This window comes from Pristis pectinata, chromosome 1 (genome assembly GCF_009764475.1).
Source record: "Pristis pectinata isolate sPriPec2 chromosome 1, sPriPec2.1.pri, whole genome shotgun sequence".
NCBI lineage: Eukaryota > Metazoa > Chordata > Chondrichthyes > Rhinopristiformes > Pristidae > Pristis > Pristis pectinata.
In genome coordinates, this window is record NC_067405.1 from 138,852,652 (window position 1) to 138,878,387 (window position 25,736).

A 25,736-nucleotide genomic window follows, 5' to 3' on the forward strand; every position below is an offset into this window, starting at 1 on the left:
TCTTATGTGCAGGAGTATCATGATCTTTATCTTTGAAGAGAGATACCTGGAGTTACAATATAAAATAAATACCATCAGGGCTATGGATTGATCTTTGCTTATCTTTTGTCCAAAGGCAGCCCAGGTGCAAGTGTTTTTTTTTGTTTAAATCTACGTGCACCAAGGCAAGTTATTTTCAGAGAATGACAAAAATGTCAGAAGTTTAAATTCACATGTCAAAGTCAAGATACATCCAAGTAAAATGCTTTTGTTTTAAAGAAAATCTCCAATACCAAAAAGGCAACTACAATATACTGGAATAAAAAATAGAAAATACTGAAAAAACTCAACAGGTCAGGCAGCACCTATGGAAAGAGAAACAGAATGTTTCAGATCAAAAGACCCTTCACTGTTTCTCTTTCCACTGATGCGGCCTGACCTGCTGAGATTTTCCTGCATTATTTCTCTTCTATTCAATATGTCAATTTAGTTCATCACAGCTTACTAACCCAATCTAGTCAAATATCTCTACCAACACTAGTACAGCTTAGATACTTAACCATGAAGAATGGGATGTTGATGAGAAAATGGCATATTTGCCAGACTTTTTAATCCATCCCACTCCTCAGTGCACACACTCAAAAATCAAAGCACACAACCAGATTTAAAAATACTGAGGACTGCTTGTTTAATATTTATAGTATTTACATGGACTCAAGCTGCTTCTCCAGCCACAAACAAGAATTCATGGGAATCTGAACAAGGAAGCCTGCTTCAGGCAAGAATAAACTCAATGACACTGACTAGAGATATATTGTGAACTCTCTCCAGTAGAAGATTCTTTCAGTGCACATTTCCATTTATGGTTCAGTTTGCTGTGTAATCAAAATCCCAACTGAAGTATAGCACATTTTTTTAAAAGCCTTGAGTTGCAGCATCTCTCAGATCAAAGTAGTTTAAGAGCAAGTCAACCTGTTTACGTTCAAACCTGCATTTGGAAACAGTAACTCATGAAATTCCATGCTTGTACTGAAGGGTAGTTGACCAAAGAGGGAAAGCAAAGTGATGACGCTCTCCACCAACCCACCACTGGTTCCCTACGGATCTCCGGTGGTTTACTACCCAATATAGCCAATGTAAACTTGTACACGTAACAACTGTTCACTAAGACTCTTCTCTCTTCCCCCAACTTGCACGCCCCACCACAGAATGCACATTTTCCTGTTGCAGGAGTAGCTCTAGTATACAAAATTTGATAGGTATGCCTCAGGAGATCAAGTATTTAAATAGAGGCCTGGAAAACTTACATATGGTCTTGGTCTCTGACTTGATAATGATAGTGATAATTTAAGGACCAGCAGATTCCAGGGCCCAGAAATCAAATGTTGGAAGGTATGAAGAGTCCCTGCTGCACCTATATTACTGCTAAAAATTCAAGGCAAGGACTTGTACAACCTTTGCAGTTGACAAAATTGCTTTAATATCTAAAGTAGAGATCAGAATTCCAGTGCAGCAAATCAACTCTAATCCCTGCTGTCCTGGAGACTCATTAGGAAACCATACCATGACTATATGAACACCAACCGTCCTGTGGATTGCAATGGGGAAAGGGTCCCCCTCATGTAACCATTCCTTAGAGTAGGTGCCGTCTCATTTTTCTGTGTGGCAGCTTAAGCAGGCTTTTAGAATGAATGTTAAAGCTTACATATATTTACACTTAGTAAACCCAATTAAATGGGTAACTCTGATATTTGCCAAATTCTACCTTTCCCACTCCATCTCAACTCAAAGTACTGAGCTTTTTAAAACTTTGTTCTGGTTTAGAGTATCCAGAATGTTAAGTTTGCAATACCAGCTCATGGGTGTTCACCTGAGCAAAAAAAAAAATCACCCATAAATTTCCATCTGAAAAGTTTATGTAATTTTCCATTAAAATGTTTGAAATAGTGTTAGAAACATTTTGATTGATGGATAGAGCCAAAGAGAGAATGAGATTCAGTCTTGTTTAAACGGTAAGGTCACGGAGAATTCTGACTGATGAAAGTTAGAAGCTGTTTTCACAAACACTATCAATCATTACATCTGACTTTCACTTGGTGCCTTGGGAAAAATTAGCCCTCAAGGGGAGCCTCTGATTTCCCTTTTCAAAAGTATGTTTTTCTAACATGCATCCTTGCCAAGTATTTTCAACATAATAAATGCACTTCCAACTCAAACAAGTGATTTTTAATGCATTAAATCCTTCAAAAAAAATTGTATAAGATAGAATGGACACTGCAGAGGCAATATTCTAAAAAAGATGAAGTGGTGATTTCTCTCCACAAGCAGGGCAGAATTAAACAAGATTCCCTTTAAAAAATTGTTTGGTCACTTTTTTATAACCCTACATTGAACTGAAAGATGGAAACTCATGGTTTCTGCTAATTCTAATCGATTCCTTGGTGTCCAAGACACTGATACTGCTCTTATACCCCAAAATTTGTTCTGGAGGCAGTAACTAAGTTATACAACCCTCCCATCCATATGCAAATAGTTTTGCTGCCAGAAGTTCTCTAATGGATAAGAACTGGTACAGGAAAAACCAATTGGTAAATTATCACTAGGAGCTGACGACAGTGGAAAAGCCCAATGTTCACAGGGAGCCATGGTCATTGAAAAGCTGCTCTGGGTGGAGAGGAGACCTGTGAACCTGGAGTGAGCATCTCCCCTGCAGAAAAATACTCAATTCCTTCAGCCATCTGCTGCCATTCCCTTTATACAACCATTTCGACCTCATGAAATGTATTGTCACACCGGAGTACAAGTTCAGTCTATTTTCCAGAAGCCTTTTGCATTTTATTTCTTTCAATCTGCTTCAGTCATCAATTCATTAAATCAGAACAGGGTAGAATGATGAGGTATGTGTTCATTAACAATCAGATTATCTAAACCATATGTGAATGACTTGGAAAACTATTCACAGTAACATCAGTTTGAAGAGATACTTTCCAATCAGCTATGACAAATTAGATTCCCATGACCTTCCATATGGATTCCACTGGACATCAGTTAAAAATGACTGATCCCTTACCCTGAGATTATGACTCTAGTCTCTCTAAAGGAACCAGCGACAAAATCTACTGTCATCCTATTTCAGAATATTGTATATTTCAATGACATCAACTTTCATCTGAATACCCCAAGTATCGGCTATTCCCGCTCCCTCCCTATGGTTCAACACGATCGTCCCAAAAATCATGCAACCTAATTCAGAATGCACAACCATCAGTCCCTTGGGTATGGACACCAAAACCATACACATTACTCCAGGTGTTGTCTTACTAAAATCTATAAATGAAGAAGCAAGACTTCTTACCCTTGTGCTCCAGACCCCTTGTAGTAAAGGGCAACACATCTTCCCAACTGCTTTTGCATGTCAATTTTCTGCATTGTGTACTAGCTCTTCCAGATCCTTCTGAAAACCAACATTAGCTTCACTATTTAAATAGATAGTTTTGCTAATGTTCCTACCAAATAATCTAATTTTCTCACATTATACTCACTCTGCCACCTGTTCACCCTCAAGCTGTCTGAATGCCTTGACAACTCATTTTCCAAACCCATGCCAGCCAAATTACATGAAAGAATTGAACACAATGTGGCGACTCACCGTCTAGTCGGGCGAACCGGCTCGGCAGTCGGGTCGCGCGGCGTCGGAGCGACGAGGCCCAAGATGGCGGCGGGCCTCGTCTTTCCGAGCGACGGGGAGAACCCGCGCGCGGGAAAGTCCTGATGACGTAGGACTTACGTCATTGCCGGTTTTTTTGGGCGGGAGTTTTTCTCCCTTAAAGGGCCCGCACAAGGCGGGAAAATAAACCAGTTCTGTTTGGCAATCCTCCGAGTGAGTCTTGTTTTATTCCGCGGTAGCAACCGCTACATTGGTGACCCCGACGGTCCAAACGGCTTTTGGACCCGCGAAATGGACGACAGCGCAGCAGCCAACGCAGTGGCCCTCAAGCTGCCCACCTTTTGGACACTTCGGCCCAGCGTCTGGTTTGACCAGGCCGAAGCACAATTCCACCTTCGGCAGATCACCTCCGACTCCACGAAGTACTACCATGTGGTTAGCTCTCTGGACCAGGAGACAGCCGCCCAGGTTGGAGACTTCATCCAGTCGCCTCCGGAGGAAGATAAGTACCCGGCTTTCAAAGATCTTTTGATCCGGACCTTCGGCCTCTCCCGTTGTGAGCGCGCCGCCCGCCTGCTTCATCTGGATGGCCTGGGGGACAGATCCCCATCCGCCCTAATGAATGAGATGCTGGCATTGGCCGAGGGACACAAGCCATGCCTGATGTTCGAACAGGCCTTCCTCGAACAGCTCCCCGATGACATCCACTTGTTGTTAGCTGATGCCGACTTCAGCAACCCCCGTGAGGTGGCCGCCCGGGCAGATGTCCTGTGGAGGGCCAAGCGCGAGAGCGGTTCGTCCGTCAGTCAAATCACCAGGCCGCGAGCCCAACGCCTGCCTCGCCCGGCCCCAGCAACCGAGCAGCCACGCCCCAGGAACGCAGACGACGACACGGGTGACCAGCTGTGCTTCTACCATCAGTGGTGGGGTGCGGAGGCCCGTCGATGCCGCCCACCCTGCAAGTTTCAGGGAAACGCCAGGGCCAGCCGCCGCTGATGGCTACGGCGGCTGGCCGCCGACAGAGCCTCCTCTTCGTTCAGGACAAGAAATCTGGACGGCATTTCCTCGTTGATACTGGAGCGGAGGTCAGTATTTTGCCCCCGACAGGCCGCGACACTCGTGACAGGCCACCAGGTCCTCTACTCAATGCCGCCAACGGTACAACGATACGGTCTTTCGGCACCCGTACGCTTCAATTACACTTTGGCAGCAGCCGTTTTACCTGGACCTTTATCCTTGGCCACAAAATCACCAGCGACGGGGCAACACCCCTACCCGCCAAGCTGGATGCTATCCGCCATTTTGCCCGCCCCGACACAGTCAAAGGCCTACAGGAATTCCTTGGGATGGTCAACTTTTACCATCGTTTCATCCCTGCAGCAGCCCGTATCATGCGCCCTCTGTTCTCGCTGCTGGCTGGTAAGGGCAAGGACATCACCTGGACTGACGAGGCTGCGGCTGCTTTCGTTAAGGCCAAAGACGCCCTGGCAGACGCCACGATGCTGGTACACCCTAGGACTGACGTCCCGACTGCCCTCATGGTAGACGCGTCCAACACCGCGGTGGGTGGGGTACTGGAACAGCTACTCGAAGGCCGCTGGCAACCCTTGGCATTTTTCAGCAAACACCTTAGACCGCCCGAACTGAAGTACAGCGCTTTTGATCGGGAACTTCTAGCTCTGTATCTGGCGGTCCGGCATTTCCGATACTTTCTAGAAGGCAGGCCTTTCACCGCTTTCACCGATCATAAGCCTCTGTCCTTTGCCTTCTCCAAAGTCTCCGATCCCTGGTCAGCTCGTCAGCAGAGACATTTATCCTACATTTCCGAGTTCACAACTGACATCCAACATGTCTCCGGAAAGGATAATGTCGTTGCTGATGCACTTTCCAGACCAACCATCCACAACCTATCCTTGGGTGTCGACTACACGGCCCTGGCTGACGCACAGCAAGCCGACGACGAACTGCCCAGCTACAGAACCGCAGTCTCGGGTCTGCAGCTCCGAGATTTCTGGGTTGGTCCAGGTCAGCGGACCCTACTTTGCGACGTTGCGACTGGTCAGCCCCGCCCTATTGTCCCTGCAGCCTGGCGGAGACGCGTTTTTGACTCGGTACATGGGTTGGCGCACCCATCCATCAGATCTACTGTCCGACTGGTCGCCAGCAAGTTTGTCTGGCATGGCCTGCGCAAACAGGTCAGTGAGTGGGCCAGGACTTGTCTGCACTGCCAGACGTCAAAAATCCAGCGACACACCAAGGTCCCACCACAGCAGTTCGAGCCTACCCGTAGGAGGTTTGACCACATACACGTCGACCTCGTGGGCCCTCTGCCGGTTTCAAGAGGAGCCCGGTACCTCCTTACCATCGTGGACTGGTTCACGAGGTGGCCTGAGGCAACCCCCCTGACTGACATCACAACTGATTCCTGCGCCCGAGCGCTGCTCACAACTTGGGTCTCACGTTTTGGCATTCCGGCCCACATCACTTCAGACAGAGGCACCCAATTCACTTCCAGTCTCTGGGCTGCATTAGCGAACCTGCTAGGGACGCAGCTGCACACCACCACGGCCTACCATCCTCAATCAAACGGGTTGGTGGAACGTTTTCACCGCCATCTAAAATCGGCCTTGATGGCCCGCCTGAAGGGTCCTAACTGGGTTGACGAGCTGCCTTGGGTCCTGCTCGGCATACACACTGCCCCCAAAGAAGACCTCCGCACTTCGTCAGCTGAGCTTGTATACGGGGCGCCACTAGTTGTCCCCGGGGATTTCATACCTGCCCTTCAGGACCAAGGGGAACAACCCCCAGCAGTTCTACAAAGACTGCGCGAGAAGCTCGGCGCCTTGGCCCCGATTCCCACCTCATGGCACGGTCAAGCCCCATCCTGCCAGCCCAAGGAACTACGGGACTGTAAGTTTGTTTTCGTTCGCAGGGGCACACCTCGGGCGCCATTGCAACGACCATATGAGGGACCGTTCCGAGTCATACGGAATAACGGATCCACTTTTATTTTGGACATTGGAGGCAGGGAACAGGTTTTCACGGCGGACCGCCTCAAACCGGCCCATTTGGATCTGCAACAGCCTGTCGAGGTTGCCACGCCACGACGCAGAGGCCGCCCCCCTAAGCGGCAGCTGGCGCAGCCCACGGACCTTGGGGACTGTCTCGCCGGTTCTGGGGGGGGGTTGTGTGGCGACTCACCGTCTAGTCGGGCGAACCGGCTCGGCAGTCGGGTCGCGCGGCGTCGGAGCGACGAGGCCCAAGATGGCGGCGGGCCTCGTCTTTCCGAGCGACGGGGAGAACCCGCGCGCGGGAAAGTCTTGATGACGTAGGACTTACGTCATTGCCGGTTTTTTTGGGCGGGAGTTTTTCTCCCTTAAAGGGCCCGCACAAGGCGGGAAAATAAACCAGTTCTGTTTGGCAATCCTCCGAGTGAGTCTTGTTTTATTCCGCGGTAGCAACCGCTACAACAAAGTCATTAACATAACCTGTAAATTGCTGTGAGCATTGTGCCAATCCTCATTGTACTCTGTGGGTAACATCACAACTCCCACCTGAATGACTTTATTTTAAACTAATAAAAATCAAGGTCATTTACACCAATACTCAACCTTAACACAAACTGCATATCTCAGGATTTCAATCCATAAGTACACAGATTCCCAATGTGATAATTCAGGTACAAATTCTGAACTGCCACACAGAACTGTAATTGGGAGAGATGCACAAAAGGAAGCCAAAAATGTAACCCTGAATTTACACTGCACAGACAGCTACCAAACTTCAAAAGTTAATAGTGAAGCTCTCAAATACATGGAGCAGCATCAACATTTCCACTAAATTAGAGAAATTAAGATTATAGGTCTCCTGCAGCATCTGGAGAAGACTGTGGTTCCCATCTTAGCCTCACTGATCACCCAAGTACCCACAGAACCCCAGTGGATGAAAGTCATCCTCAATCCCAAGATGAAGATGCTACAGGTAACCTAGAGGACATGATTAAAAGAGAGCAAGTTGTTGAAATGCTGTAAAGATTTCAAATACAGGAAGTATTTACAATGTTATTTATCCACCATTTCTTTAGATTTCCCAGTTTATAAAAACTGTACAAAGCATGAACCTTGACATACTTCCCTTCCACTTAACTGCAGCCAAGTTACTTAATTAAGTTAAACCTTTTTAAGAAAGACAATTCCACTGTAACCTTAGAACAAGATGAAAACAAATCCTTATCTACTCCAAGCACTCAAGCTCCTTAAATATCAAATCATTTCCTATTCGCAGCATGCACACATCATAATTAAAGGATAACATTTCTTTTCAAATTAAATTATTTCTATTGGGCCTTTTAATGTACAAAGGTGTCTTGATTCTTTACAGGGCAATAGGTAGCAAACAGAAATGGTGAGGGTGGGGAGAGGAGAAAAAGAAAATGCACTACTTCAACTGATCTTTTTACATATCTTTGCTTCTTCACACAGTGGGAAATTTGTATCTGTGAGGCATGAGAGCACTGACTCCTGCTTTGGATGAAAGGCATATCCTACAAAGTCAACAACAAGGAGATTACAAGCATCATGGGTCAAAGGCAGGTCCCAGTGCTACACTACCCTATGTTCTATTACGCATCCCATAACATCTCAATACTCACCTGCTCCAGATTATCTCCTCCCTGAACCATCATCCATGCCCTTTGTGGTAAATACAGTGAGAAGTATTCACTTAGGAGTTCACCCACATCCCCAGCTCCACACAGAGATTACCCTTTTGGTCCCCAAGGGAACTTTCTCTGGCCACTTCTTGTTCCTGACATACTTATAGGATATCTTACGGTTATATGCTGAAAGCTCTCCCCCGGAAGGTATTTCAGCAGGAATCACTGCAACAACCATAGTCTACTACTTCCATATCCTGTTGACTGCTAGTTTCAAACATCAGGATCTTGGAGTATTGAAATTAACAGAGACTTAGAGCACAACTCTGAAGCAAGCAGATTTCAGCTCTCAAGGATCAACATAACATCCCCAGTGCAACAATCAAATCTTAAGATGCATGTGGAGTTAGTAAGCCAAAATTCTAGGAAACAAAATATACTACAAAATACATTAAAAACTTTTCACTCACTGATGATTTCAAACTCCAAGTTGCTAACTACAACCAATGTACCATATATCCTACAATACTTCTGTTGTAGACTGTGTACAAAATTATGAAGGTCATAGATAGGGCAGAGAGTAAGAAACTGCCCTAGAGGTGTCCAAGACTAAAGGGTATTGGTTGAAGGTGAAGAATAAGATTTAGAGGAGATCCATAGAAGAATTTTTTCACCTACAGGGGAAGTGGAGGAAGAGACCTACAAAATTTAAGCATCTGGGCAAACATTTGAATCACTAAGGCATAGGTGGCTTTGGACCATGCACTGGTCCAAAGTATGGTCAGTACTTGGTTGGCATAGATATTGTAGGTTGAAGGTTTGCGCTGTATGACTACAAAATAAATGCCACTAAAACAATAGTAGTGTCTTACTGTTGATCAAGCACAAGGGACTGCATCTGAGCAACAGTCTGACAGTGACTGGAGGCTACTGTATCCTCGATGCAGAAAGGATGTCAAAGCCTGTGCCATGTTGTTGCTGTCATCTGTATAGCTTTGCAAGTACATGTACCAACTCCACCAGTAGCAAACAAACAATGCAAATAAAATTTAGGCCCATCATAGATAAAGTTGAGAATATCAACAGTAACCCACATAGTATACAAACATGTCTAACTAATGCAACTTGGCTACCATTTCCCCAGTGCATATTATATTTCATTGTCATTAACCAGACTTGGCAGAAATTCATGATACACTATGAAAGATCTTCTCCACCAAGACATGGCCTTTCAGGTGCAAGCTCCACCTTCCATTATGCCATAGAAACTTACCAAGAGTTGTGCCATCTTCTCCCATGATGCACTTCATGGAGGCGATGATCTGTTCTGCAACAGGTGCAGACATTGAAGTAGCGTAGACTGTACTGTGAGAATGTGAGCGAAGATAGTCCACAAGTTCCTGCAATGCAGACACATCTGTTGAACTATTTTGTGCCAGATGATAAAGATCAGAATCAATGAATGGCTGGATTCGTGTAGACTCAAAGCTACTTAATTTCTCCAAAGCTTTACAAACATTAGACTGATTATTTCTTACATAATTTTCAAAAATGCAGAGAAGCCCATTTTAGTCAGTTGCAAATTTGACATGTTCCAAATGTCATTGACAATTGAGACCTTTACAAAAGACCTTGTACATACATCCACACCATTTCCCCTGAGCTGTTTAATTTTATTAAAACAAATTTCTTTGTTGCCTAACAAAAGATCATGTCTGCAGATCAGACATGGTTTTAATTTTGTGAAGAGAAGGGATGGCAAAATTAGGAAATGAACCAATTGGTAACAAAATTCCCTCCAGTTGGTGCATATATAGAATAGGGAACAGCTCCCACCAACTCCACTCAACTACACTTGCCAGTAACCCTAACTCAGTTTTAGAAAAACACTAATAATAAACGTATACCAGTTACTAGTATTTAACAAACCTATTTCAGAGTTTCCAGTACATCTGGCAGTGGATGGCTTAAGATATTGGCTTGCTTCTTCAGGTTTGGAAGAGCGAGAAGGGGACACCCCAATTACTTGACTATTGGGAGAACTGTGAATCTTCTGCATTAGCTTGAGTGCACTGCTCACTTGAACCCTTCACTATGAATCCTTCGACAACCCTCTATCATCCATTTCTGTGGTGCTTTCCTTTTGTTTCACATGATTTGGAGGCAATGCTTGCACTGCAACACAAGTGAACCATGCCAGTGATCCAGAAAAAGTCCATGCTTGATTCTTAACTCAGCTTTTCATCCCCTCAGTTCATCTGGAGGTAGGCACTCAGATCAAAAGCTGTTGTTATGCATTGACATCGAAACGAGATAAATCAAATTTTCCTCCTGCTTATTGCAGAGCCTTTCCCTTTCAATTCACATTTGGCCTCAAATTCATTTGCTGGCATTCAGGAGGCACAGAACCACAGTATACTTACTGATCCTAAACTTTGCTTTTGCTCCAACATCTGTCCCATGACCTTGCTGCCTACTCCTATCACCATGCTCCAAAACTGTTACATTTTCATCTGCACACCCTGGTCTCCCTTCACTACCTTCCCTAGTGTATTCAAATCATGCTCATTCACCACGTCCCATAACGTTGTCATGAAACCAAAACTTCCTTTCCAGGAGGTGTGCTTAGTTTCCAAGTGCATTCATGCACTCCTTGTGCCTTATAATTTCTTCTCATTCTTACACCAATTTTACATATGCTCTCCTTGCACACCAAAGTTTCAAGAACCATTTAAAATTTCAGATGATCAAAGCACAAACATGGATTTGTAAAGGGGTAGGTCAGGAATGTCGATATGGACTTCCAGAAAGCATTTCATAAATTTCCCCATAAAGAGACTGTTGAGTAAAGTTAAAAGTCTATGGTATTGAAGACAAATTGACCTGGACAAGAAACTGGTTGAAATCACATGGATGCAAGAGTATTGAGCAGGTACTTAAAATAAGAGATAATAACTTGTGACATCTCAAAAGGTCTGAATTGAAGTTGCAACTAATCACCATATTAATAATTGAATCAGATAAAATAGAAAGCAATGCCCAGGTTTGTTGATGACAAAGACGTGGCATTATAAAAATGTAAACAGAAGAGTTTAATATATAGACACTAGTAGATTAAGCAATTGGACAACACTATGACAAATGGATTTCAACATTGGCAGAACGATAGAAGAAATTTCTTTCTAGAAGCTGTGGAAGTCCAGAGAGACTGGGCAGGTGGAGGGGGTGGGGTACGTGTGGTTGGGGTTCACAAATAGATCATGAAGTCATGAGCAGGTACTGAAAGTATTCCAAAAAACCAATGGAATGCTAGTGTTTGTGTCTAGTTCAAGGGGTTCCAAGTTATATCACAGCTATGCAAAGTCAGGGCAGCTACACAAAGCCTGGGTTAGACCACAGCTGGGGAACAGGGACACCACACGAGGGAGGATACACTGGTCTTGGTGGGACTGTGGTAGGATGACTGTCTCCAAGTGTTAAGAGGGGAGATTAAAGAAACAGCCATTGAAATGAACTGTTAACTGTTTCCCACTCCAGCGATGCTGAGCATTTCCAGCATTTTCTGTTTTTAATTACAGAAACTAGTGTTGTATTCTCTGAAATTTAGATTAAGGGGTAATTAGGGGAGCCTGGAACCAGGAAGCACAGCCAAAAAAAAAATCAAAAGTTGGGCTTTCAGAATTATACCAAGGAAACACTTCTACACAATATGGTAACAGTCTGGAACTGTTAGATGTTAATTTTAAATGCAAGTATAATTGATTTCTAATAACAATGTACTAAGGGCTATGGAAACAAGGGAAATATGGAATTGGGTCACAAATTAACTATGGCCTTTCTGAATGGGTGAATAGATTTGAGGGGTTAAACAGCCTATGCTTATGTTCTCATCTTTTCCTTGAGGAAATTGAACTCTCAAATAGTGACCAACGCAACTACAAAACTTTAGCTCTATTCCCATTTTTAAGCTTGTTTTAATGCTAGTGTTCTTTTAATTCTAGTGTTCAAAGTGTTCCATTTTTTTCCTACCCTTGGCTATTTAACAATCCTCATGCCACTTGCATTCATAACAGGCCAAGGTAATTCTTACTGCTGCTCTCCACCTCGCTCCAGCATTTTGTTCCAGAGCTTCAATATCTGCTGGATTTTTCTTTTTACAATTTTGTAAAATTTAATTTCTTCTGTATTTAGCCAGTGTTTGGAATAGGATAATGCTGTAAAATTAATTCTCCGGAATAATGTTGGACCCAAAGCCTTAATAACAAACCATTTTGTGGAACAGTGCTGTATATCAATAGATTGATATACACCACTATCAATACACCATTACCAAAATATTTTTCAGTAGTACTCTTTTTGTATCTGCACAATTAAGTTAGATAAAGAACATAAATTGTTCTTAAATTGAGCTGGTGAGTCTAGATCATCACGCAGCAGAATTACATTTGCATTTTACAAAATCTTTGAAACATGCATATTTCCTTATGAGAGATGGCCATTCAGCCCAGCAAGTCCATGCTGGCTCTCAGCAATCCCATTAATTGCACTCTCCCACTTATTTCTCTGTACTTTACTCTCTCAACTTCCCCCACCAACTGCACCAGGGCTAATTTACAATCAACTTCTCAACCAGCACAGCTTTGGGATACAAAGGGAAACCAGAGCACCAAACGAAAACCCACGTGGTCACAGAGAGAATGTGCAAACTCTACGTGGACAAGATCGGAGGTCAGGATCAAGACTGGGCTGCAAGACCCATGAAGCAACAGCTCGATCTCTGCATCACTGTGCCCTGAAGGCAGGCACACATCAAGTAAACTGAATTAGATTTCAACTCTGGTTGTACAGGATCTGTTCTGTAGATAACTGCTCCCACCTAGTGGATTCAGAATTATTGCATTGTATAGCACTTTCCAAGTCTCTCAGTTTTACATGTAATTGGCTAGGTGAGAAGTGCAAGTTACAGTATTGAATTGGGACAAAAACTGTAAAAGCAATAATTATCTCAATGTCAAATTAGACTACTCGAGAAGAAATTTCTTGGCAAGGTCTCTATAAATCATGTGGCTTGTGTTTAAATATAAATACAACTCCAATTTTATATTTCAAGTTTTGTGCCTCAATACCAACATTCACAGCAGTCTTACCCCAATGACTTTAAGAAATTTGACTGCATGATATGACCTAAGCCCGAATTTCAGGTCGGCTTCCATTAACATCAAAGGTGCATTTATCACTTCCAGTACACATTAAACCAATTTAAATGTTCTCACCAACAACTGACAGTACTGCAGTAGATTTACTCAGATTTAAATTTCAACACAAATTTTAGTTAGTGCTTAGTTTTGGATTCCAAAATAAGGTCAACAGCAAAGGTATTGCAACAGCATATCTAGTGATTGCCAGGAGGTGGTGATATTGAGCAGTAATAATGCTGCCTTCTCTTCCAACTACAATTCCATTAAAGAAACTTGTTTAAGTTTTAAAGTTGGAGACAATTTAATTTTCTCTTAAACCATGTTAGATCACATAAATTAGGGTTTCAAACACCTTCAGTGCCCATAATTTGTGGTTAGCTGGATGTTTGGCTTCAACATTAAACCACCACCACATTTAAGTGAATCCAAACCAAAGTGTTGTGAAATCCATACAGATGGCTTCTATGCCCGAAATGGAGTAAACATCTCCTCCCCACTCTTGCACCAATTGGGAGACATTAGCACCAAGCACTTTGCATTAGCTAATTTAGCAACCACGAAGGCAGCATTCAACATGTTATTGATGCCTCAGAAATTTCTACAGATGTACAGTGGAAAACATTCTGACTGATTGCATCACGTCCTGGTGTGGAAACTCCAATGCACTGGAATGCAAGAGGCAACAGAGAGTGGTGGACTCGGCCAATTCCACCTCTCCCCACCATCAAGGACACCTACAAGATCACTGTGGAGGTGGTGCAGAGGTGGTTCACCAGGTTGATTCCAGAGTTGAGGGGGTTGGCCTATGAGAGATTGAGTCATCTGGGACTATAGTCACCAGAATTAAGAATGAGAGGGGATCTTATAGAAACAAAATTATTAAAGGTATAGATAAGATAGAAGCAGGAAGGTTGCTTCCACTGGTAGGTCAGACCAGAACTAGGGGACAGTCTCAAGATTCAGGGGAAAACATTTCGGACAGATGAGAAACTGCTTTTCCAGAGAATAGTGAATCTGTGGAATCCATTGCCCAGGGAAGCAGTAGAGGCTACCTCATTGAATATATTTAAGACAGTTAGAAAAATTTTTGCATAGGAGGGTAATTAAGGGTTATGGGGAAAAGGTAGGTGGATCCAAGTCCACAACCAAATTAGCCATGATCTTATTGAATGACAGAGCAGGCTCAACGGGCCAGATGGCCTACTCCTGCTCCCTATTTCTTATGTCCTTATCCAAAAGGTGATGTCTCAGGAAGGCAGCATCCATCATCAGGGACCCCCACCATCCAGGCCATGCCCTCTTCTCACTGCTGCCATCAGACAGGAGGTACAGGAGTCTAAAGACCCACACTTCAAGATTCAACACCTTCTTCCCCACTGCCATCAGGTTCTTGAACCAATCTGCAAAATGCTAATTCTACCTTGGACCATATTTCCTTCAAGTTGCACGAACGTTATGTTCATTTTGTCATGCATGTATAATTTGTTAATTTAAGTTCATGCAATTTATGTTTGTGGTGTACTGTTCTGCTGCCGCAAAAAGCAAAATTTTAATGACATTTATACCCTGGGTAGATATGAATTTGAACTAGCAAAGTTGAGGTTTTCAGGATCCAAGGTGCAGGGATGTGTGGAATTTATCCAACTAAGCGCATGCAGACACGAGCCTGCAGATACTGGAATCGGGGGCAAAAAACAAACTGCTGTTGGAACTCAGGGGGTCAGGCAGTATCTGTGGAGGCAAAGGGATAGTCGTCAGCATCTCTCTCCCAGTTCTGACAAAGGGTCATATTAATTATTTCTTTCCACAGATGCCGCCAGACTTGTGTTTTACCACCATTTGTATTTGTCAGGAGATGCAAGTAGAAGATAAAAGTTCAGGAAAAGAGTGAGGGGAAAAAAGCAAAGCTGGAACTATGAGATACAAAACAGAGAAGCCCAAGCTCCTGACAATCTGATCCACCATCCCACTGCATGTCCTTTTATACTGGCCCAAAGCCCAACATAAAGAACACAATGTAATCTTTTGACTTGTCATATTGCAGTTCTCTGGACTTGGCATTCAATTCAATGATTTCAGATAAGCAACCTTTCCAGTTTGTAACAGAACTGACCAGCTTTGATAAAAGATCATTGACCCAAAACATCAACTGTTTCCCTCTCCACAAAGGCCACTTGCCTCGAGTATTTTCTGCATTATTTTTATTTCAGACCTCCAGCATCTGCAGTTTTCCTTTCATCTAGACTAAGAACAGTAAAATATATATTGCTTCTAATGCAAGGGAGGTAATTCAGCTCCTTGTTATAAACTAACAATCAACAAATGTGCAAACACTGGATCTGTTATGGCACTTCATAAAAGCATTTGACATGGGAAGGTGGAAACAAATTATTGTACCTTTTTGCCACCAATGTATCCACCAGCTGCACCGAAGCTCTTGGTGAAAGTTCCCATCATGACGTCCACATCCTTGGGGTTGAGATCAAAATATTCAACCACACCTCGACCCGTGGGTCCCAGAGCCCCAATGCTGTGAGCTTCATCCAGGTACAGATAAGCTTTGTACTTTTTCTTTAAAGCCACTATCTCAGGCAAACGGACGATGGAGCCTTCCATACTGTGAATCAAAAATGCAGATTTTCACTTAATGTTGTTAACAAGTCCCACTCATTGCTAACTTAACCCAATTCACCTAGTCGAAAGAGTCCTTTTAATTCAAAGACCAGAAATTTATTAACTTGTTGAAAAGAGCATTTTGAGCACAAATTACACGTTCTCATTATGGATTTTGTCAACAATTAACATGCTTTCAGTGAGAATTCCCCAAGTACACCAAGTCTGACATTAACAGTGAAACTAATGCCAATTTAATGTTATTGCAACCTAAATGATTTCTTTGATACAGCGCATCATCGTGCCAGGTCTGCAGATATAGTACTGCTCATTAGGTCTGTCCATAGCACACCACAGTCAAGAAACAGGCAAGCTGCCTCGATTTTTGCAACCTTTTCTTAGCCTCAAGTGTAAACAAAGCAGTCACTGCACATCCCTCTTAGTTCCCTGCATTTCATGGTGTGAACTTGGGCTGTTAGCAACTACAGTGTGGTGGTATCACACTTCTATCCATAAAATCTGACACCAGCATGGATCATAAGGCAGTAATTTTGGTAAATACAGGGAGTCTGTGTGCTCTGCATTGTAGCAGAGCCCAGAATACTAGATACAAATGCACACTACAACTGAGAATATATGGGTAGAACTTAGAAATAAGGGTGATCACTTTGATGGGATTGTTATAGCCCTCCACCCGCCCCCCCCCGCAAACAAACAGCAGGAATTAGAGTAAATATGTAGGAAGCTCTGGGAATAGTGCTGAAATAGGTGATTTTAACTTTCCCAATATTGACTGGGACTGCCGTAGTGCAATGGGATTAGATAGGGAAGAATTTAAGTGTGTCCAGGAAAGTTCTCAAGCAATATGTAGATAGCCTTACTAGAGAGGGTAACACTCCACCTCCTCTTGAGAAATGAGGCTGGGCAATGGCTGAAGTGTCAGTGGGGGAGCACTCTGGGACCTGTGACCTTAAATCCTATTGTTTTAAAATAGTTATGGAAAGAGGTAGGAATGGTCCACAAGTTAAAGTCCTAAATTGGTGCATGACTAACTTTGATGGCATTAGACAGGGACTTGCAAAGGCTGATTGGGAGGGGCTGTTAGCAGGTAAACTGAGGTCTGGCAAGTGGGAGTCTTTAAAAGTGAGATAGGGAGAGTTCAGGGCAGATTAGCGAACTCTGGCTGATGAGAGATATTGATGCTCTGGTCAGGAGAAAGGAGGAGGCATATGTCAGGTATAGGCAGCTGGGATCAAGTGAATCTCGAGTAGAAGGGATGTAGGAGTACACTTAAGGAAATTAGGACAAAAAGGGGACACGAGACATTTTTGGCAGATAAGGTCAAGAATCTTAAGAGATTCTGCAAGTATATTAAGAGCAAAATGGTAACTAGGGAGAGAATACGTCCCTTGAAAGATCAGTGATATTGCCTTTGTGTGGAACCACAGGAGATGGGAGAGATCTTAAATGAATACCTCAATGTTTACTGTGGGGGTGGTCATGGAAGCTAGAGAATTCTAGGGAGAGAGCAGCAATGTCCTGAAACACATTGTTATTACAAAAGAGGTATTGGCAGCCTCATGGCATACAAAGGTGGATAAATCCCTGGGCCTGACTGACTGTATCCCAAGACATTGTGGGAAGCAAGGGAAGAAACTGCTGGGGTCTCAGCACAGATTTTTAATTTCTTCCTTAGCCACAGGCGAGGTACTGGAAGACAGAGGGTGGGTCAGTGTTGTGCCTTTATTTAAGGAGGGCTACAAGGTCAAACCAGGGAACTACAGGCTGGTGTGCTCAATATCAATGGTGGGAAGGATACTGAAGGGAATTCTGAGAGACAGGATTAGGGTTAGTCATCATGGCTTTGTGTGGGTCAAATCATGCCTCATGAATTTGATTTTAAGAAAGGTGACAAGGATTGATGCGGGAAGGGCTGTAGGGGCTGTCTACACAGACCTCGGCGAAAGCTTTTGACAAGGCCCCACATGGTAGACTGGTCCAGAAGGAGAGATTGCATGGGATCCAGGGTGAGCTAGCCAAATGGAAACAAAATTGGCTTGGTGGAAAGATTCAGAAGGTGGTAGTGAAGGGCTGTTTTTAGATTGAAGGCCTGTGACCAGTGGGATGCCATGGGGATTGGTGCTAGATCCCGTTATTTATTAACGATTTGGGTGAAAATGTAGGTGGTGTGATAAGTTTGTGGATGACACCAGAATTGGTGGTGCAGTGGACAGTCAACAAGGTTGTCTAAGGTTACAACAGGATCTAGATCAACTGGGAAGGAGGGAAAAGAAATGGCAGATAGAATTAACTGACACAAGTGCAAAGTGATGGATTTTGGCAATTTAAACCGGGCAAGACTTGCACAGTAAATGACAGGGCCCTAGGGAGTGTTGTAGAACAGAGAGACCTAGGGGCACATGTACATAGTTCCCTGAAAGTGGCAACGTAGGTAGACAAAGTGGTGAAGGTGGCGTTTGGCATGTTTACCTTCAGAGGGGACAGTGAGCACAAGAGTTGGGACATCATGTTGCAGCTGTACAGGACAGAGAGACCACACCTGGAAAAGTGCACGCAATTCTGGTCACCATTCTATAGGAAGGATGTGATCAAGCTAGAGGTGCAGAAAAGATTTAGAAGGATCTTGCCAGGACTGGAGGACTTGAGTTACAGGGAGAGACTGGATAGCTTGGGACCATTTTCCCTGAAGCAATGATTTAAAGGGTACCCAAGAGGCAAGTTTTTCCACAAAGGGAGGTGGTATCTGGAATGAGCTGCTAAAGTGGTAGAGGCAGGAACAACTACAACATAAAAGACATTGACAAGTTCATGGATAGGAAAGGTTTGAGGGATATGGGCCAAATACAGGCAAATGGGTCTAGCTCAGGAAGACACATTGGTCAGCAAGAACAAGTTGGGCCAAAGGGGCCATTTCAGAGCTGTATAACTATGACACCAACTACAAATGGAGACTGGTCTTTTGAGAACAAATCTCTCAACATGGGGGTAGTAGGAGCCAGCTCTCTCTCCACTGTTCAAGTATTTGATCAGAAGTCTGAAAAACTGACCCACTGCTGTCATCATCTTCCTGCTAATTTATAATTCAACTAGATACATGATTCCAAGGAGCATTTTGGCAATTGAAAAATAATCATATCCAGCTCCACAGCATTTCAAACCAAATCATATTTAAAATGCAAGCTTAGTTAAAAAAAAACTTGTGGGAACTTAAAATGTAGCACCTTAGTTACAAAACACAAATCTGCTGCATAAAATTAACTTTGAAACAAGTTTGGCTGCAGGTGAAACACACAAAACATGGACGATAGACAGGGAAAGGATGGGAAGAGGGACTGCAGTTACCCAAATGTGTTAACCTCTGATACTAAGAGCAAATCATAGCCACCAGAATTTTGTAAGAATGTTATCCAAAGAACCAGCAAGGGAACTATGAGACAAAAACATGTAAGGTAACATTTCTGAAAGGATCTTCAAAAATTTTAGGATGCATTATCTTGTTTCTTCCTTTCTGGTAACAAACTGACTACATACTTACACCATGTTCTGCTACAACTGAGATTCTGCAATCTTGTAATAGTGATCATTTCATGAAAAATTATTAGAAGTACGAGTTTAGTTTCACTAGTTTGACAGGAACAGCAAGATCTGTGTGTATAGCGTGTATAAATTTCTTTGAAGTGGCAAGACATGCTAAGAACTGTTAAAAAGCACATGGAATAGAGACATATTGTAATAAATGCAGGGAGGTTATTTCATATTATGCTTTGACCATTCAGTCCATCAAGTTAATGCTGGCCTTAATTCCATTCTTCAACTTACCTCCCCGCAACTTTTCTCTTCCATCCGTCAACTTCCTGGCTGTCCTACCACTTACCTACATACCAGTGGTAATTTACGGTAGTCAATTAACCTACTAACCAGCACAATGTTTGGGATGTAATAGGTGACTGGAACACCTGGGGAGAACTAAGATGGTCACAGGGAGAATGTTCAAACACCACAGAGCCAACACCAGAGGTCAGTATTGAACATGGGTGCCGGTGCTGTTCTGCCATCTTATGTTGAACCATAATAAAACACTGGTTAAGTCACAAGCTAAGCATTATGTTCAATTTTAGGATAAATATGGAGAGCCTAGAAAAAAAATGCAGCAAACATTAAAATGGTTCCAGACAGTGATTTAGGTTACCAAATTAGACTGGGAAAGCTAGGATGGTTCCCTTTGGATCAAAGGTGGCTAAAGATGGTAGGAGTGTACAAGATCATGATAGAAACTGCTCCCATCATGAGGACCAGGGGATAAAGATTCAATGAAGTGAGAGAGCAGGGAGGAAGAAGGCTGAGAGGATTTTTTTTTAAATGCAGTGTACTGTTATGATCTGGAATTTGTTGTCAGAGAAAATGGCAAAACCAGGAGTCAATCATGGCTTTCAGTAGAGAAATGGATCAGCACTAAAAGGAAAATAATTTCCAAAGATGGGGAATAGGAGAAAACAGATCGCTCTACATGAAGTCAGGTTGGACTCTGTGGACATCTTCTGGACCATTGATTCTTTAATATTCTTGTGCTACATGACTCAGTCCATTGCAATCCCATTTCTGTTCCTTGAGCATACAATCCAAAACCCCAGAAGCGGTTTGAACAGCTGGGCAGTGGTACATTCTGCTTATAATGAAAATCAAAGACTGACCATAAAGGTTACTTCTGTGAAGCAACCTAAATACATTGGATGAAGTGCTGCTCAGAGGTGCAGATTGGTACCCAACATATAGGTCAACATGTTATATGGTCACTTGACCCCACCTAATCTAGTTAGTTGAAACAATTCCCCAAAACACTGTCATTTATAGTGCTGTTTAGGTGAAAACCTAGGTGCACTGATTAATAAGGTTGCAGACGACATGAAATTTCCGAGTTGTAGATAGGAAGGTTGTCAAAGGATACAGCAGGATACAGATCAGTTGGAAATTTGGGCAGAGAAATGACAGGCCAGTTTAATCCGGAGTGAGAGGTGTTACTTTGGGAGGTCAAATGCAAGAGGAAATAAATAAATAATAAAAAAGAAAAAAATATATATATCTATATATAAAGTAAATGCCAGGATCCTTAGGAACATTGATGTACAGAGTGATCTTGAGGTGCAAGGCCATAACACTAAAGGTGGTATAGGCATGGCCACCTGAATTGAAGTGTATTTGCTATAAGGAGAGGTTGGACAAACTTGGATTGTTTTCTCAGTAGAATCAGAGACTGAGGGGCGACTTGATAGAAGTATAAAATTATGAGACGTGGATAGGGTACATAGCCTGAATCTCTCTTCCCCAGTGTGGAAGTGTGTGAGCATGCCAGCAGAGGTGGTAGAAGCGAATGCAATAGCAATGTTTAGGAGGCATTTAAGCAGATAGGGAATAGAGAGATACAGATCTCATGGAGGCAGATGGGATTCATTAGATTGGCATCATGGTCAGCACAGACATGGTGGGCTGAAGGGTCTGTCTCCATGTTGTACTGTTCTAGGTTCTAAATAGCTGCAAGCAAATGGTGCAAACACCGCTTGTCAAAGCTATTTACTACATCTAAAGTTCCAAGATGATCAAGATGGAATGAGAGCTTGTTATCAGTTCAGTCTTGGAAATTTGATCAGTTTAGTTTTGTCTTTCCAAAAGGTGTATGTCAACATGCTGATGAGCTGCTGCAGTATCAGTTACCTGACAAACTCCATTTTCACTAGCATGTCAGTTCAACAGCAGCATCACAAATTAACAGCCAGATTGCCAAATGCATTGAATACAAACAGCATGCTTCTGCACTGATAAAACTAGAAACACCTGTTGCAAAAATAACTTACTTACAGAATGCCATTTTAGAAAGGATTTTGGGGGGGGGGGGGGGGGGGGGCGGAGTTACCATAGAACAATACAGCACAATACAGGCCTTTCGGCCCACCATGTGCTGCCCTTCAAACCACACCTAGGATTATCTAACCCCTTCCTCCCACATATCCCTCTAACTTCAATTCCTCCATATGCTTATCTAACAATCTCCTGAACTTGTCCAAGATATCAGCCTCCACCACCACCCCAGGCAGCACATTCCATGCACCAACCACTCTCTGGGTGAAAAACCTCCCTCTGACATCTCCCTTGAACTTCCTACCCAATACCTTAAAGCCATGTCCCCTTGTTTTGAGCATTGGTGCCCTGGGAAAGAGGCGCTGGCTGTCCACTATTTCTCTCAATATCTTGTAGACCTCTATCATGTCTCCCCTCATCCTCCTCCTCTCCAATGAGAACAGCCCCAGCTCTTTTAATCTCCCCTCATAATCCATACTCTCTAATCCAGGCAGCATCCTGGTAAATCTCCTCTGCACCCTTTCCAACGCCTCCACATCCTTCCTATAATGAGGTGACCAGAACTGGACACAGTACTCTAAGTGTGGCCTAACCAGAATTTTGTAAAGCTGCATCATCACTTCGCGACTCTTAAACTCGATCCCCTGACTTACAAAAGCTAACATCCCATAAGCTTTCTTAACTACCCTATCCACCTGCGAGGCAATTTTCAGTGATCTGTGGATATGGACCCCCAGATCCCTCTGCTCCTCTACATTGCCCAGAATCCTGCCATTTACCTTGAACTCCGCCTTGGAGTTTGTCCTTCCAAAGTGTACTACCTCACACTTCTCTGGATTGAACTCCATCTGCCACGTCAGCCCAGCTCTGCATCCTATCAAATATCCCTCTGCAAGCTTCGACAGCCCTCCACACTATCCACAACACCACCGATCTTTGTGTCATCTGCAAACTTACTAACCCAGCCTTCCACCATCTCATCTAAGTCGCTAATAAATATCACAAAAAGTAGAGGCCCCAGAACGGATCCCTGTGGGACACCACTAGTCAGAGCCCTCCAATCCAAATGCACTCCCTCCACCACAACCTCTGCTTTCCACAGGCAAGCCAATTTTGAATTCACACGGCCAAGCTTCCCTGGATCCCTTGGCCTCTGACCTTCTGAAGAAGCCTACCATGCAGAACCTTGTCAAACACCTTACTAAAATCCATGTAGACCACATCCACTGCACTACCCTCAATCTTCCTGGTCACTTCCTCAAAGAACCCTATCAGGCTTATGAGGTAAGATCTTCCCTTCACAAAGCCATGCTGGCTGTCCCTAATCGGTCCATGTTTCTCCAAATGCTCATAGATCCTATCTCAGAATCCTTTCCAACAGCTTACCCACCACAGATGTAAGGCTCACCGGTCTATAATTCCCTGGACTATTCCTACTATCTTTTTTGAATACGGGAACAACATTTGCCACCCTCCAATCCTCCGGTACCATCCCCGTTGACAACAAGGACTCCAAGATCCTAACCAACGGTTCAGCAATCTCCTCCCTCGCCTCACAAAGCAGCCTGGGGGATATTCCGTCAGGGCCTGGGGACTTATCTGTCCTAATATTTTCTAACTCCTCCAACACATCCTCTCTCTTAATATCTACATACGCTAGAACATTACCCTCATGTACACTGTTCTCAGCATCATCAAGACCCCTCTCCTTGGTGAATACTGAAGAGAAGTATTCATTGAGAACCTCACCCACTTCCACAGCTTCCAGGCACATCCTCCCACCTTTGTCTTTAATTGGACCTACCTTTACCCTAGCCATCCTTCTGCTCTTTACATACGCGAAAAAAACCTTGGGATTCTCCTTAATCCTACTCGCCAAAGCCTTTTCATGTCCCCTTCTCGCTCTCCTCAGCCCTTCCTTGGAAGTTCCTTCCTTGCTACTCTATATTCCTCACAAGCCCCATCCGATCCTTGCTGCTTACACCTTATGTATGCTGCCCTCTTCTTCCTAACTAGTCGTTCCACCTCTCTCGTCACCCACAGTTCCTTCACCCTACCATTCCTTCTCTGCCTCACTGGGACAAATTTATCTCTAACATCTTGCAAAAGATCCCTGAACATCGACCACATCTCCATAGTACATCTCCCTTCAAAAAATGTCACCCCAATTTACACTCCCAAGTTCTCACATTATAGCCTCATAATTCGCCTTTCCCCAATTAAATATCTTCCCGTTCTCTTTGCTCCTATCCCTGTCCATGACAATTCTAAAGGTTATGGAGCAACGGTCACTGTCCCCCAAATGCTCACCCACTGATAGATCTGACACCTGACCCGGTTCATTACCTAAAACTAGATCTAAGTTAGAGATAAGCGAAATGTTAGTTTTAAGTAAAATGTAAGCTAAAGTGTTTTTCTTTATTTCATAAACATTTACCAAAATGTACAATTAGACAGAGCCTTTATCTGTTTTGTGCAATTTTCAGTTGTTCCAGCTGAGGAAACACTTGCTTGTTCATGTTACCAGAGTGATGCTGGTGAATAGGAAACCACAGAGGATAGATGAAGCTATTTTTGGATAGGAAAACAATTAATGCTGACAGTAGATTGAGAAGTTCACTTTTACTTTAAGACCAAGGGATACAGACAAATTTGAATTCCGCTTAAGACAGCATTGGTAGTTAATTAGTTTCATGTAAATTAAAGAGAAGGTTAGTCTGATCTTGGAGCGTGGTGTGGGAAAAATTATCTAGTAATTGAAATACAGACCTTGAAAGGATGAAAACTGCACTCCTACATGGAATTTCTGCCAATTAACACTACACTTCCACACCCAAAAAGGGAAAATAAATCTGCAGCAAGAGCCTTTAACAGAGAAGAATATCTTAATAGCATTCACAGAAGTGTGAAAAAGGACCGATCAAAATGGCAAGTAAATGAGGCATATCTTAAAGGTCTTGAGGAGCAAGTTCAGAGGGCACCTGGATGACAGAAGGTATAGCTATCAATAACCAGAGTAAAGGAACAGAAGGTGCAATAGGTTTTAGACAATAAAGTAGGTAGTTTGACAGATGGGACTGGAAGATGTTACATATTTAGACTGGAGAGAATTGGACAGAAATTTGTGGCAGCAACTTTACAAAAATGTTGAATAGCAGCACCACATTTGGTAAATAGAGTTCCAAAATGTTTTGCTGATAAAGTGCAACACTGCCAATTTAATTACATTTGGACAGCTTCAGCCAAAAGCAGGGTGTTCTTCAGCAAGACCCATTATCGAGCTTCAGCTTTCATCCAAATGTTCAGCACAAGGTCACAGCAGGAAGGTGACTGGTGGGGAATTCGGGGGAGAATGGATAGGTGGGTGCAGAGTGATGGCATTACTGGGCACGAGAGAAATAAATGGGGGAATGGGATTGCTCAGAACCGGTGTAAACTCCATGGGCCAAGGTGGCTGTTATGTCTGAAGGAAATATGAAAAAATAGAATGAAAAGCAGTGACTTATCATGACATGCCCAAATTCCAAACTGTCCCCCAAATCCCTCCTTCACCTTGCTACCTTAGCTAGACAACTCCCATTTTGCTTTAATTTTGGTCTCTTACACACTTCTGGTCTTAACTGCTTCATTGTTGGCAGCCTTGCTTTCAGTTGCCTAGGACCTTGGCTTTGAAATTCCCTTTAATGTGGTAAGAATAATAAAGGGATTACAATAGAATTAGTGTAAATGGGTGCTTGATAGTCAGTGCAAA

General features: G+C 43.4%; 1 protein-coding gene across 1 annotated transcript in view; it reads right to left on the reverse strand.

Annotated features, from left to right (window-relative positions):
• sptlc2a (serine palmitoyltransferase, long chain base subunit 2a) overlaps positions 1–25,736 on the reverse strand; it is a 130,846-nt gene that overhangs the window by 48,417 nt on the left and 56,693 nt on the right. The window contains exons 8-9 of the mRNA XM_052012930.1: positions 15,896–16,115; positions 9,574–9,700 (exon numbers count right to left, since the gene is read on the reverse strand). Of these exons, the coding sequence (XP_051868890.1) occupies positions 9,574–9,700; positions 15,896–16,115 (347 nt within the window). The remainder of the gene's footprint in view (positions 1–9,573; positions 9,701–15,895; positions 16,116–25,736) is intronic.